The 13,563-nt window shown below is 45.4% G+C and overlaps 1 protein-coding gene across 4 annotated transcripts in view; it reads left to right on the top strand.

Moving 5' to 3' along the window:
- Window positions 1-3,359: 3,359 nt before the first annotated feature.
- col13a1 (collagen, type XIII, alpha 1) overlaps window positions 3,360-13,563 on the top strand; it is an 86,395-nt gene continuing 76,191 nt past the window's right edge. Inside the window, exons 1-2 of one of the 4 annotated variants that reach the window (XM_060073103.1) lie at window positions 3,360-4,133; window positions 8,804-8,873. In XM_060073103.1, coding sequence (XP_059929086.1) covers window positions 3,831-4,133; window positions 8,804-8,873 — 373 coding nt within the window. In that variant the 5' untranslated portion in view covers window positions 3,360-3,830. The remainder of the gene's footprint in view (window positions 4,134-8,803; window positions 8,874-13,563) is intronic. The other 3 variants (XM_060073102.1, XM_060073105.1, XM_060073104.1) reach the window with 3 other exon arrangements.

Below are 13,563 nucleotides of genomic sequence, written 5' to 3'. Positions count from 1 at the left end.
CTGTAGAGCAGAGCGGACTTTGTTAATTGGTTACAGACAATTCCTGGTCAGCATGTTGTGTACACACACCCACACACACTGCTCACTTCCTCTGATAACTTCACTTTAATGTGTAACAAATGTGTGTGGTGATTATAACACCAGGACAACTGCAGTGAGAAGCTGTATGGTTGTTTTTTAAATCTCAGGGGCCTACTGCAGGTCCCTGAACTATTAAAGTGACCCTGTGCCCTGGTCGGGCCCCTCGGGCAGCTACAGATAAGAACTACAGGGCATTTAGAACCATACTTAAGACAAATGCTGAAACGTGTTCCTGCGTCCGTGAGTCCAAACAATTCTGCTGCTCAATTTAAGCTGTGCAATGAAGCCTGTTAGTAGGATTGCTTTTTTGGGGGGACTGAATCCTCTGAGATTAAATGGTAGAGCCTCCATAGATTTGTTCAAACCACAGCACATGTTGAGCTATTGAACTCTCTGGAAGATTACTATGCACTTATCCACAAGACAGATGCCCTGGTGAGGGCTCTGGGAGTGATAAAGTTTAGGGGCATATGTTACTCATTTTATATAGGATATTTTTTGTTTTGTTTTGTTAAAATTGGCTGGTAATAATTGCAGTATACTACTGTTTTCACTGTTGGCTTGCGTTTATAACGATTGCGGGGCTAATATTCCAAAATATACAAAGCAGAAAGACCCCACCAAAATATTGAAGCATAGGTCTGCTAACATTACCATTGATTTACTTTTACAACATGTAATAGATAGATGAATATATATCAATAGGAAACAAGGGACTGAAATTGGCAAAGATATGCGCAATATCTCATTTTGATTACCATTTCGTAGTTGAGTGTCTTAATGAGAGAGGAATCAATTCTCGCTACTTTCCCACTCCAACTTTTATCACAGCTGTCATAGCAACTTTTTGATTTGATCTTCAGTCCGACTGATGGCGATGTACCTCTTGGACCTCTTAAGACTCATTTCCAAATGTGTGTTTTCCATCTTGGAGAATGACACCGCCAGCTGGCCAGACAGACGGTTGACTTGTAATTACAAGTTCTGGTAACGCATGGCATTCATCACCACTCCATCCCAGCCCATCCCACCATAGTCATAAACCTTTTGGTAACGTCTCACGTCTTTTAAGATGTGGCCGGCCGGCGAAGCGACCGTCACTTTGGCTCTGAATACAATTATGGCGCAAAGAGAGAGAGACACACAAGCCAGGAACTCTCCGTTATTATTTGAACTCTGTTTGCGGCTGTGGTCCCTGAAACAAAATACCATAATATAAACCACTCTTGTGGTTTTGTCAATCCAATTAAACAAGCCATCCCCATGAGTTAAACTATCTTGATTCCTGATTGTATCTGCCATGTCAAGTCAGCTCATACACTGGGGGGTGGCGATGAGGGGACTTGTAGGAGGTAAAGACATTTATGAGTTGGCCCATGCTTGAATTCAACCAAAGTGTTGCTAGCAATGGAACCCATCCACTTTGAATAAACCTTGGATAAACTAGACGGAAACTCTCACAAACCCAGTGTTGCAATTTGACAGCTCCGTTTATAAGTCATGTTGTTTACTGTTATACATGTGTGAAAAAACAAAACATTTTTACTTATTCTAAAAGGTAATTCCAAGATACCAGAAATGTGTGTGTTGTGCCCGGGCGACAGCACACAAATGCTTAAACTATCCGCAAGCTGTAAATTCATTACAGCTAAAGGTGAACTTTACAAAAATGACTTTAGCTGTGGGAATGAAATGGAGGGGCAGACATTGGACGACGTTAAAGTCACATGTGTCAGTTCGACAGTTTAAAGACATGGTAAAGATTGGCCAAAAACAAATGTTGAGTATGTAAAAGATGTTTATACACCTTCCCTAGCACAAAATGACTGCTTGTTCTGTTGAACAGCAGCACTTTCCATTGCTTTACAGTGGGTCTTGCTTCTCACGTTCTCAGTGATGGACAAACTACGACTTTTTCTGTGGCTGTTAAATTTAATTACACCGTCACAGGTGCTGTGAACTTTGAACACATGCACAAGTGTAAACACACACAAACTGAATGCCGCACATACATGAGAATAGTTAAAAGTAACACATTTTATCTTACAATATTAGACAGCCAACATTTTACTGAATGTGATTGAATATTCAACAGCTTATGAAACCAATATTTGTGCTTTGCAAGTCAGTGAAGTCAGATTGTCTGCGATTTTTCAATTGAATACATTTTTTAAAGCATTGACATTTATGTTTAAACAGGAATAGAGCTGTCCGTAGTTGTAGTCCCACCAATTGTTAGTTGTAGTCATAACGCAAGTATGCAATGACGGTAATCCCAAAAACACATAGTACACTAAAACAGACACAAGCACACACAAAAACATGGGAGGGCCAAAGAAGCAAACAAACAAAGAGTCCAGCTTGGACGCCAATGTTGATCCTGTGTGGCTGGGACGGCCATTTTAATGAGGTGCTAGACGAGGACTTCAAAGGCTCCCGGCGATGACCTGAGAACTGTTATTAAACAGCTGATCACAGGGAGGGTGGACATCTTGACTATTCCAGCAGAATAAAGGAGCAGTTTTCAGATTATAAATTGTGGCATTTAAAGTGTTGGTACTCTACAGTTTAAGTCTCTGACTTCATTAATATTTGGTTCTTTGGTTCAGAACTCATGCTGTTTATAATTGATCTTGGCAAGGTTGACGAGTGATTTATTAAATGATGGTATTAAGCCTGTCAGTTATTCCTACATCACATTTCACACACACAGACTGACAGATAGAAAGAGACGCACACACACACACACACACACACACACACACACACACACACACACACACACACACACACACACACACACACACACACACACACACACACACACACACACACACACACACACACTCTCTATTTTGTATGCCTATGTTAATGTAATCACTATGAGTGATTCAAGATTAATGCTTTAAGATAATTATATTAAGTAAACTTCAAAGAATATGAATATACATACTAAATCTGGCAAAAAAAGTTTGTAAAGTTGCTTCTAACTACTCTAAATACAACCCAGCGTGTAACTTTATTTTCAGATATGTTTATGTATTTTCCCGCATGGATCAGGGCTGAAAAGAAGGGCAGAAATACTTCAGACTGCAAAATCGCTCGTGCGGCGCGCGGCTACTCTGCATACTGGCAGCGCTCGCCCTAAAAATATCCCTCGCGGATGCGCACGGATCAAAGGGGGCAACGCCGTCGCCGCCGCTGAATCTAACCTATCCTACCGCCCCAACATTTAGCCTAACCCGAGTCATAGGAGGAGCGTGCACTTGCGCAGCAGCCTAGCAAAAGGCGCATAGTGTAAAACCGCTCCAGAGCAGAGGAGAGAGAGAGAGAGAGAGAGAGAGAGGCTCAGATTTCAGCGCACGCACTGACGGCTGATCGGCCAGTACACAGGGACAGAGAGAGAGAGAGAGAGAGAGAGCTGCAGCTACACCGCTCAGACAGCACCATCAGATGGCTCGGCTGAAACTTGGTGCAAAGTGAAGTTGAGAGTTGACTTGGGTTTTGTTATTCTCGGTTTTGTTGCTTAACCGACTTGAACGATGCCAAACACCACAGGAATGAGTCGTGTTTTGATTTTGTTATAAATACTTATTTGAGAATATCAAGCAAGAAAAAGTTTGGAAGGAGGACAGCTGCAAGACCTTAAGTAGCCTACCAAAAGTGGTCTTTTTTATCTTCTTGATTCATATTTGGATTTCATTGTGGGGGAAAAAACATATTAAAGTTAAAGTAGGTCTGCATGAAAAATGGAAGAGGAACAACAGTGGAGAGCTACCGGTCACCCCAAAGTGCGGAGGACTTGTGACGACAAGGACGCTTGCAAGAAGCCGCTTTGGAGAAACTTTGGAGATTTTGCCGGCCTGACAATTTGTATAATTTTAAGCCTCTTGTCTCTGGGAGTTTGCATGGCGGTCTTTCTGCGGACGTCGGAATTGCAGTCACGGATATTCAGCCTGGAGCAGCAGCGGGACTCGCAGGTCACCGCATGGATGTCCTCGGAGCAGGTGGAACCCGTTATCCTGGCCCGTCTTGACCGGATTCTGGAAGAGGTAAGCGCCGATGGTCGCAAAGATGTAGGCCTACTATGCTACTTATTAAATGCTTGGCCACACGAGGTGCAACTTTGATGATAAAATTTGCAATAGGTTACTTCATGCACTCTCGTCAAGACCTTTTTTTTTTTTTTAAGTCTTGACTTAAAAAAAAAAAAAAGTTAACTGGCATTAGAACCCCATGCAGTTGACATGGTGCATTTTTATATGACCAATAAGGCTCACACACAAAGCGAGAAATGCATTCTTACTTTTGTATTTAGGGACACCTGCACGATGTCTCCTCCTTAACAACACATTGCGTTTTCAGATCCACTCACTTTACATTACTTTGTAGGTAGCCTATAACCCTGAGTCGCACTCTCCTTTACCATCTGTTGTGTAAAACAGTTGTTTGGCCCCGGTTTGCCCTTTAATTGACCACTTCCACAGCTACACTAACAACCTCTTCCACGGTGATTGAAGTCCGTAGGCAGCCTATTTTCCTTTCCTTTTGTTTGCTTTGACACAACCTTTTGAGTCACCTCCACTTTCACTTTGGGTATCTCCTAATATTAAGAGGAGCTGTAAGCGTTATTGCACTCCATGCAATAAAAATACCGTGACGATCTTACCTTTATAATATTAAACATCGGTCTACACGCGGGGGAGATTGGTAATAAAATAACATAACGAATCATACATTGACTCAATAATTAATTAAAACAGACAATCATGTCAGTCCAATTGGCAAAAGTAAACCTATTTCTACTCTTATATAAACGTTTATATGGAAACTTTGCAACAGTTTGCATGTTGTCACAACTCTGTACTCTGTCAGATGTTAGACACTGATGGGAATGGAGGTTTAGGCTTTCACCCTAAATAAGGTCTTACAGGTAAATAAATGCCATCAACTTATCACATCAACCAAGAATCTGAAATGTACAGTTTCCATGAAATCCAAATTCTCTACTCTGATCCTTTAATGTTGCTCATGCTTTTAAAAGAGAGAATTCACAACAAGCCCTCCATAGGCCCTCTCTATGGCCAGGGAACCGGCTGTGCATTTTCCAGAGCAGGAGCTGTGTGTGCAGCGCAGCGGCCAGACTCTTGAGGTGTGGAAAGGGGAGAAATACAGCCTCCCCCGGTCATGGTTTCGTCACCCAGGTCCCTGCAGTCCCCCCTAGACCCCTCAGCCCTGTACAGCCTGCGGCATGCGTTTGGGTGGCCCCCCCGCTCTCAGTGACAGATACCTCAGCACGCTTGCACAGGCCTAGGGGTTGAACAATAAAAGCAGGCACGCATGCCCAAGAAACACTAGTGGGAAACACTGTATCATTTGGTGGAATATGCAGACAAATGCATTTTTCAGCTCTGGAATAACTTGCAATAGCATCCTGCAGAATGAGAGGGAGAGGGAGAGGGAGAGGGAGAGAGAGAGAGAGAGAGAGAGAGAGAGAGAGAGAGAGAGAGAGAGAATGAAAGAGAGAGAATGAAAGAGAGAGAGAGAGAATGAAAGAGAGAGAGAGAGAGAGAGAGAGAGAGAGAGAGAATGAAAGAGAGAGAGAGAGAGAATGAAAGAGAGAGAGAGAGAGAAGCTCTGCGCTCTCTCAGAGGACGAGTCAGGAGGACGTTGCGAAGAGAATGGTCTCTTCTTCGCTCTCAGATAGATGCACCAGAAGTCTTGCTTTCTGCCTGGTGGAATCATTTGGTCAAGAGGGGAAGAATTCTTAATCACAACTTCTCGGCACAACTCTCAGAACTTCTTCATTGCCATTCCCTGAGCTCTTAAAAACAAAAATATTGTTGGGATGAATCATCTCAACAGTACACATGCCGTTATAGGAGCATATAACTGTACTGTACTGTACACAGTGTTTTTTTTTTGATCTGCTAAATACTTTATTTTTTTTTATAAATGTCGTCCATCTTTCATTGACAGGATAGTGAAAATATACAGGAATTTAAATAGAGAGAGGGAATGAGCTTAAGTGTATAGATACTGATCAAACCTGGGTCACTAACAGGTACGTTGCCTTCCTGGTGAGCACACTAGCGGGATGAGCCACTGCCCCTCCCAGAATATGGTTTTGTAATATAATTAGTTTCCCATTATAGGCATCTGGCATGGCTTTACGTATAAAGAATGTGTGAAATCAAACGGCTCCTCGTTTATCTCCTACATGTGAATGATCCAAAGCATAGGATCTTCTTATTGTGGACATTTTCCAAGGAATCAATAGGTCTTTTAATAGCCTGGGAGGGTTCAAATCCCCGATACCTCTGCCGCTCCTCCACTAGTTCAAACGCTGTCGCGGATTGTAGATGTTTTGCGTTAAGCCCCCCGACATCCAAATTTAGCAGCGCTGGAATTCCTTAAGTACCTCGGTCTCTGTTTCACCAGCCCTTTGTGTACATGACCTCAGGGCTCCGCAACGTGACCTTCAAGTGGCCGCGGCATGACGGCGTTTACAATGAGCGCACGACACACAGGGGCTTCCTTCATCACAAGCGCTGGCAAACAGCAGATCGGCCGGCCCTGCAGCGAGCCGATCGATGGGTGGGCTCGGTGCTCCTGACGGAAGGCTTTCAAACAGGTCCGCAGACCACTCAACGATTAATTCTAAGAAGGACTTCTAAACAGCCACGGGTCGGTCGGGCACAGTGCTTAAAACTCTTAAGTGCACTACAAACGCAATGGAGTAGGGGGGGGGGAGGTAGGGGGCTAGGGGGGGTAGGGCAGCATATTAGGGATCTTCAAGCTAATCTGATGAGGGGATTGTGAAAGCCACTGTCATACTCCTGAAATAGCACGTTTAAACCACATCAAAACCTCCCGCATCGGGTTACCATTAAAGTGGGGGAGGCGGAGAGGCGGGGAATGCTCTTACCATCCCACCCCCCCCCACCCCCTAGCTCTCTCTATGGGTACTGTACGGTAGAGCTACCCCTTCACCCACCCCTAACCATCAAGGCCGCTGTGCATGCCAGTGGTGATGTCACCATTCATACACTCGGGGTAACTCACCGTCTGAATCATCGACGGCTGTCCCATAGAAGGCTGCCGTCCGTATTTCTAATGATTACTCGCCGCTTCAGGGCTGATCATTTGAGGGACCTTCGTTTTTGATGCACCGCCCTTTGAAGGGGCCGCTTATTTACAGGTTGATCCGGCTGGGATGGACGGACTCTCGTCTTCCTTCGTCTTTCAGTGTACCCCCTTATCTCTGTCACCTTGTCTGGGTGGGGTGGGGTGGGGTCGGGGGGGGGGGGGGGGGGGGCGCTTGCCACCTCAGCTGTTGTTTGACTTCGGGTCGAGCCAGGGGCCATTTTAGACGTCCACCACTACCGCAGAGTAGTGCAGCAGCTCTCGGTCTCGCAGGACCGGTCTCCACTAAACACTTCCCCAGCCGCCATGCAGGCCCTTCCAGTATACACCAAATACATTCCTGGAACTCTTGGTGAATAACACACACACAGAGCTCTCAGAGAAATGGGTGAGAGAGGGGGGGAGAGAGAGAGAGAGAGAGAGAGAGAGAGAGAGAGAAAGAGGGAGTGTGTGAGAGGGAGAGAGAGAGAGAGAGAGAGAGAGGGAGAGAGAAAGAGGGAGTGTGTGAGAGGGAGAGAGACAGAGGAAGTGTGTGAGAGAGAGGATGAGAGAGATTCCAGGTTGGTTTTGAGTCTGCCGTTTCTAACAATGGTTCTGGTGGGTTGGATGTCACTGTTATTGGTCCTTTCTTCCTGGAAGGATTCTGGGAAAAAAATTAAGTCTCCTTTTATTTATTCACACAGTTGATATTTGAACATTTGGTGTTTCCTTCCATCCTAGACTTACAATATTTGATTTCCCTATTTCTTTCTATCCTTCATGGAAACGTCTAGAAAAATATACAAGAAGCTCAGAACCGATTAAATAACGTAGGTGTAAAGCGATTCTCATTGGATGCAGTCAGTGATTGGTTACACACCAGGTATGCGCCCACATTTAACTATCATGTTGAGAGCACACTCTGTCTCTCTACGGATCCTTTATTTGGAGTGTGATGCGTTGTTCAACTGCTGTTGGATCTGTGGTTGCGTTCCTGGGGGACACTTTGGGCCTGACCGTCTCTACCAAGAACCCTGAACCCTGTCTCCATAACATCCCCTCCTGCACCTGTCTGTCGCCGCCTCCAAACAGCTCACACTGCGGTCACTGCTCTGGTTGGGGCTGGCATCCCGCTGAGAATGAACCTGTATTCATGTCCTGGCGGTGGGATCAAATCGCTGGCATTGACCCTTTTCGTTGATTTAGTAAGGACTTGTGTCCAGTATTAAGACCTTGATAAAGGCTCAATTGAGTTTTCAGGGCAAGTGTTAAACAGTTCATATTGGATTTTACCTATCAATCACTTTTCTGTCTTCTGTGTACAATTCTAGAGGTTGTATGCGCACTGGCATGGATTTATACACATTGAAAGTTTTATGGCATGGTCTAAAAATACACTAATAAAAATGATAGAAACGAACACACTTATCATTGGTTAGCAAAGGAGATTGATCAGTGGCAGGAAATTTGTACAGGAAAATGCTAGTTTATTCACTTCTAAATACTTTTAATTGTTTACTGTTTCAGGGGAAAGGATTTCAGATCCTTTCATATGAAGCATTCTAACATTTCCACTCTTCTTCTCCTTTTCTATCAGAAACTCGCAGCTCGGCTGCCCAAGACACGGCAGGCCCGCGATGTGCCCCACAACTGCCTCTGTCCTCCAGGTAAGAGCTGCCCCACACACACACACACACACACACACACACACACACACACACACACACACACACACACACACACACACACACACACACACACACACACACACACACACACACACACACACACACACACACACACACAGCTCAGGTGGAACCCTGAGGGCTCCACCAACTAATATCCTCGGCTGGCCGAATCCTGCTTTTGGTGTCATTCAGTGGTGTTTTTGTGTGTGTGTGTGCGTGCGCATGGTCAGATTAAGATGTTGTTGTGCTTGAAGGCGATGCCAGAGGGCGGCAGGAGATTGGGAATGGAGATAGCGCCACTCCTGCTTACCCAAAGCCCCTGCTTCAGCTCTTAAAACCCCCACAACGAGGGCTCACCAAGGCCCTCTGTCCGTGAATGTTTCAATAACGCCGCGTTTTATTGTGTGTGAGGGCTGGGAGTCTTGGGTACGCTGTGATGTCATCGGTTTTATTTATTCCTTATTTATTTATTGAGTTTTCTTTGTCAATATTAACAATCTACATTTATCAGTATATTATTTATCACACTCACTTGTCGAGATCAAAGCAAAAATAGACTGCTGAAAATATAATGCATCAAACATAAGTGGGGGTTCAGGGTGTCATCGCTCTTTAAATGTGGAGGTTATCGGAGGCAGAGATGTGTTGATACGTCCTCTCAACTTATTTATAATGGTTCTAAATCAACCTCTCCGTGACGCCTCTCAGATAGATCTGAGAGAAGGGTATTTATTTATTTGAGCGTCCACCTAGCGACGCAAGGCGCTCTGGTCTGAGCGTGCCCAGTAGGGCCTTCTCCCTGCACCCAGTGGCCCGCGACTGGCGCCGGCTCCACAAGTGGAGGGTGTCATTTCAAGGTCCGCTGGCAGCGCGGGCCGGTTTGATGTCACACAGGGACAGGACAGTGCAGCGTTGGGGTGTCACACAGAGGTATTCTGGGACTCGCGCTGCGACGGCGCGAGTGTTAAGACGGGGTCGCTAGCATTCAGCCCTTTCTCCATAATGGTGGAACGACATGAAATGAATGCATGGGATCTGATGCTGTGTTTGTGTCGTACTGGGACAAATAAGAAAGAGAAAGGTGGACATATTGTTCTCCATTCTAAGACAGGAGCAGATGGATGATAATCAGGTGATCTTGGCCAAAGTTTAGTTTAACAAGATAATGTGTATTTTGTGGGACCACAGTATCTACCCATAGCAGAAGAATGGCCATCCTGCCTCATACGATACCAAACCCCACAGAGGGAACACTGTCTCTTTAAAAGCAGACGGAGGGAGGGTTTCTCGGGAGAGCTGCAGAGCAGCAGATGAGAAGCTCCTCTCAGCAGTTTGTCAGACGCGTTCGAGAACACTGAACTGCTCGCTACAGCAGCAACTGAAGCCACCTGTTTGACTGCTACAACCACCAGGTGTTCGGTATTAAGCCTATGTGTGTGTGTGTGGGTGTGTGTCAAGCACCTCCACCTCCACCTCCCCCACCACCCCAACCCTATGGGTCTCTGTGTGAACAAGGGGCGGGGCTAGTGTCCACACATTAGTGCTAATTGGCCCTGTCGGCAGCGTCATTGTCTTCTAACGTCCTCCCATGAGCGCCTATTAAGGCAGCCAAGCCCCTCCTACCCCCGCTACCACAGGTGTGAGGGCTTTTAACTGCAGACCCTTCCAGATGGTTCCATGTCTTTTACTGCCGGTGACTCGCCCTTTGTTCATTTCTGTTTTCTACAGTTGTAAAATAAGAACATTTGGGGTTGTGGTTGAAAATGTCACTCTTACATGCTAGTATTCTGTAGTCATTCAGTGTGTGGCGGTTGGGGTTTGTCCCACTTCTATCACGACTCCAGATCAGGAAGTGATGTTAAGTAAGATACTGGGAATGATTCATACTATTGCACTATTGAGTGTTTATCTGGTGAAATCATTGATTTTGCATTGTTATAAAAGATATATATTATTACTAATATTACATAAAAAAATTATCCACATTATCAACTAAATAGGTTGATGATAACTGCTAATAACAGAATCAAATTTAGAAAACGCCTTGAAGAATGTGTCAAATTCAAGACATGAGCTCTAGAAAAACGCTGCATTGCATTGTGGGATATGTACAGAAAGAAACCAATCACGGTGCCCCACCTGGCCGCTTCCAATCAACAAGTACTGCAACCATGGGACTGCTGTGTTGGTTTTGAAACCATGGCGACCATGTTGCAGACCAATGGCAAGTCGGACGGGTGTTAATGCACCTGGTAATCAACACTGCGATGCGGTGAACACAGACTTTAGAAACACTCGCTGTTGATATTAAATAAATTGATTTCTCTGTTTTTTACAACCAGAATCAATGCAGCAGCTGAAAGAGTGAGTGATATATAATGTGTTTCTCCATGGTAATATGTTTACCTTCCAAAACAATTGACCGCTTTACAGTCCTGCAAAACAGAATTCTCTCTTAAATCGTTCAAATTAAATGGTTTGGTGTACTACAACAATACTTTCCAGAGGGCAACAACAGAAATATGGTCTGTGGTACAATTTCTAAATAACTTGTTTGTTTTCATATGTTTATTGATTTTTGTAAAATACAAACACAAGCCACATGCCAACAGGTATGCAGGTACCAGGAGGGCCACACCACATTTCATCGCCAGGTTGCCCTCTGTTTGTCCCCTGTCAGCCTGTTTGGTTAAGCAGGGTGTGTGTGTGTGTGTGTGTGTGTGTGTGTGTGTGTGTGTGTGTGTGTGTGTGTGTGTGTGTGTGTGTGTGTGTGTGTGTGTGTGTGTGTGTGTGTGTGTGTGTGTGAGGAACCGTGGAAAGTGTTGTGTCAGAGCTGCCAGCCGCAAAGCTGGACACCCTGGCACTCCGCCAAAGCTAATTTATTTGCTAAATGTCTTCCTAAGTGACGATTAAGTGAGTCAATGGGCTAGACAAAGGCTTGAGATACATGTACATGTACATTTATGTGTGTTTTATGTCCAGGAGAGAGAGGGGGAATGGTAGAGCAACAGTGCCGTGCTTCATACAGCAGAGTGAGCGGACTCGTTCTCGCGTATCCCAGTCTGGGTATTTTATGAATGCGAGGCCTGTGTGAAACCACTACGTGCCCCCTGTATCAAAACAGGCGATTAGTTGCCTGGATGTGTTGAAATCTGAATGCCTGTCCACTCAGGTTCCCGTTTTAAATGATGTTAGTTCGGCTTTAATTAGTTTTTACCAAGATATATTGCTCCCAGAATACGAATGACCCCTGATTACCCCCTTCTGGTTGTTCAAAGCACGCTTGTTTCTGTTGGCAGGGAAATGGCTTGTGTTGTCCCATGTTGTGTGGTTAAATAACACGACTTTGAAGCAAACAATATTTTAGTTTCCTCATTTGTGAGTGGCACCACCCCACCACAGAACCATAACACGAACATGGGGGAGTATTTTTCTATTTGTTAACACTGAAGGGAAAGACATGAGGTGAGTTAATGTGTTTGCTAACGTGTGAGCTGCATAAAGCGTGCTTTCCCTGACCATGTGGATCGGCCATGTTGGAAGATGGGGCGGGGTGTGTGTTGCGGTTGTTTCTTGCTCTGTGTTCTCACATAGTTTGTGCCGTCAGACGTTGTCTTGTTGAGCGTTGTACGTTGTTGTGTGATGCGGTATGTCATGTGGCATTGTTGTGCGTTGTTGTGATGCGTTGTTAGGTGCCGTGCTCGGGGGTCATTGTTAAAGTGTGTTTTGAGGATGCCATATGTGTATATTAAGCCAGAGGATTTACGGCTGTGAGAATGCGTGAGAAGCATTGCTGACCCCCGTCCGGGGGCCGGTCACCGGTGATGTTTAGCAACCTGCCAGTAGCGTGTCAACAGAAACAGTTGCAACAACAACCAGAGTAAAGCACAAAGCCTGCATCACAAAATCATCACTATCCTCATCATCAACATCATCATCGAACCGGATAAATCATGAAGTCATGTGTTTAAGGAAACCAGGTTGATACAGCGTGAGAGCGGAAGACGAGGCCAGGGAAAGTGAAGACAAGAGATTTGAGGAGTAGGAAGGAGGTGAGCTCACGCCTCAAACCTAAGGCCGGATCGGATCTGCTAGACTATTTCCTTGCTGGATAGAAGGTGAAAGTGAAAGAGAAGAAAAGGAGGCCGGGGGGAGGATATATTTGTTGGTTTCCTGTAGTTGCTGTTCCTTTAGGCAACTGTCAGTAGATGTATTGCATTTAAAATAACTCATTCACGTGTAATTCTATTGACCAGAGGGCTTTAAGAAGAGCCAAGCAGCTGGTTCTCAGGACATCTACTGCAGAGGGGCGGAGGAGCAGGTGGTGGTGAAGGTCCATGAGGAGGAGGAGGAAGAGAGAGTGGAGAAGGTGGTGGAGTTTGAGGGCAGGGGGAGAAGGTGGAGGTCCCGGGGGATGGGTCGTAGACTAAGGGTCAGAGATGAAATCCTGCCGCTGCTGAGAGAGAAAGCGATCTTTGAGAGTTGGACCTGGCTCGGTTCCCAGGGGAAGCCATCGCCAAGAGAGACAAGAGGCGTGTTGTCCAAGACAATTCCCCTCCCCCCGCCACCACCACAGAGCACCGAACCCTCTCTAAAAACAGACGCACACAGACATACGCACGCACACATAAACTCTATGCTACGCCCAGGGTCGGCACCTAGGCATTGG

The sequence above is a fragment of the Gadus macrocephalus genome, chromosome 15 (assembly GCF_031168955.1).
Source record: "Gadus macrocephalus chromosome 15, ASM3116895v1".
Classification (NCBI taxonomy): domain Eukaryota; kingdom Metazoa; phylum Chordata; class Actinopteri; order Gadiformes; family Gadidae; genus Gadus; species Gadus macrocephalus.
The sequence above is the reverse complement of the archived record's forward strand: the minus strand, read 5'-3'. Positions and strand labels throughout refer to the sequence as shown.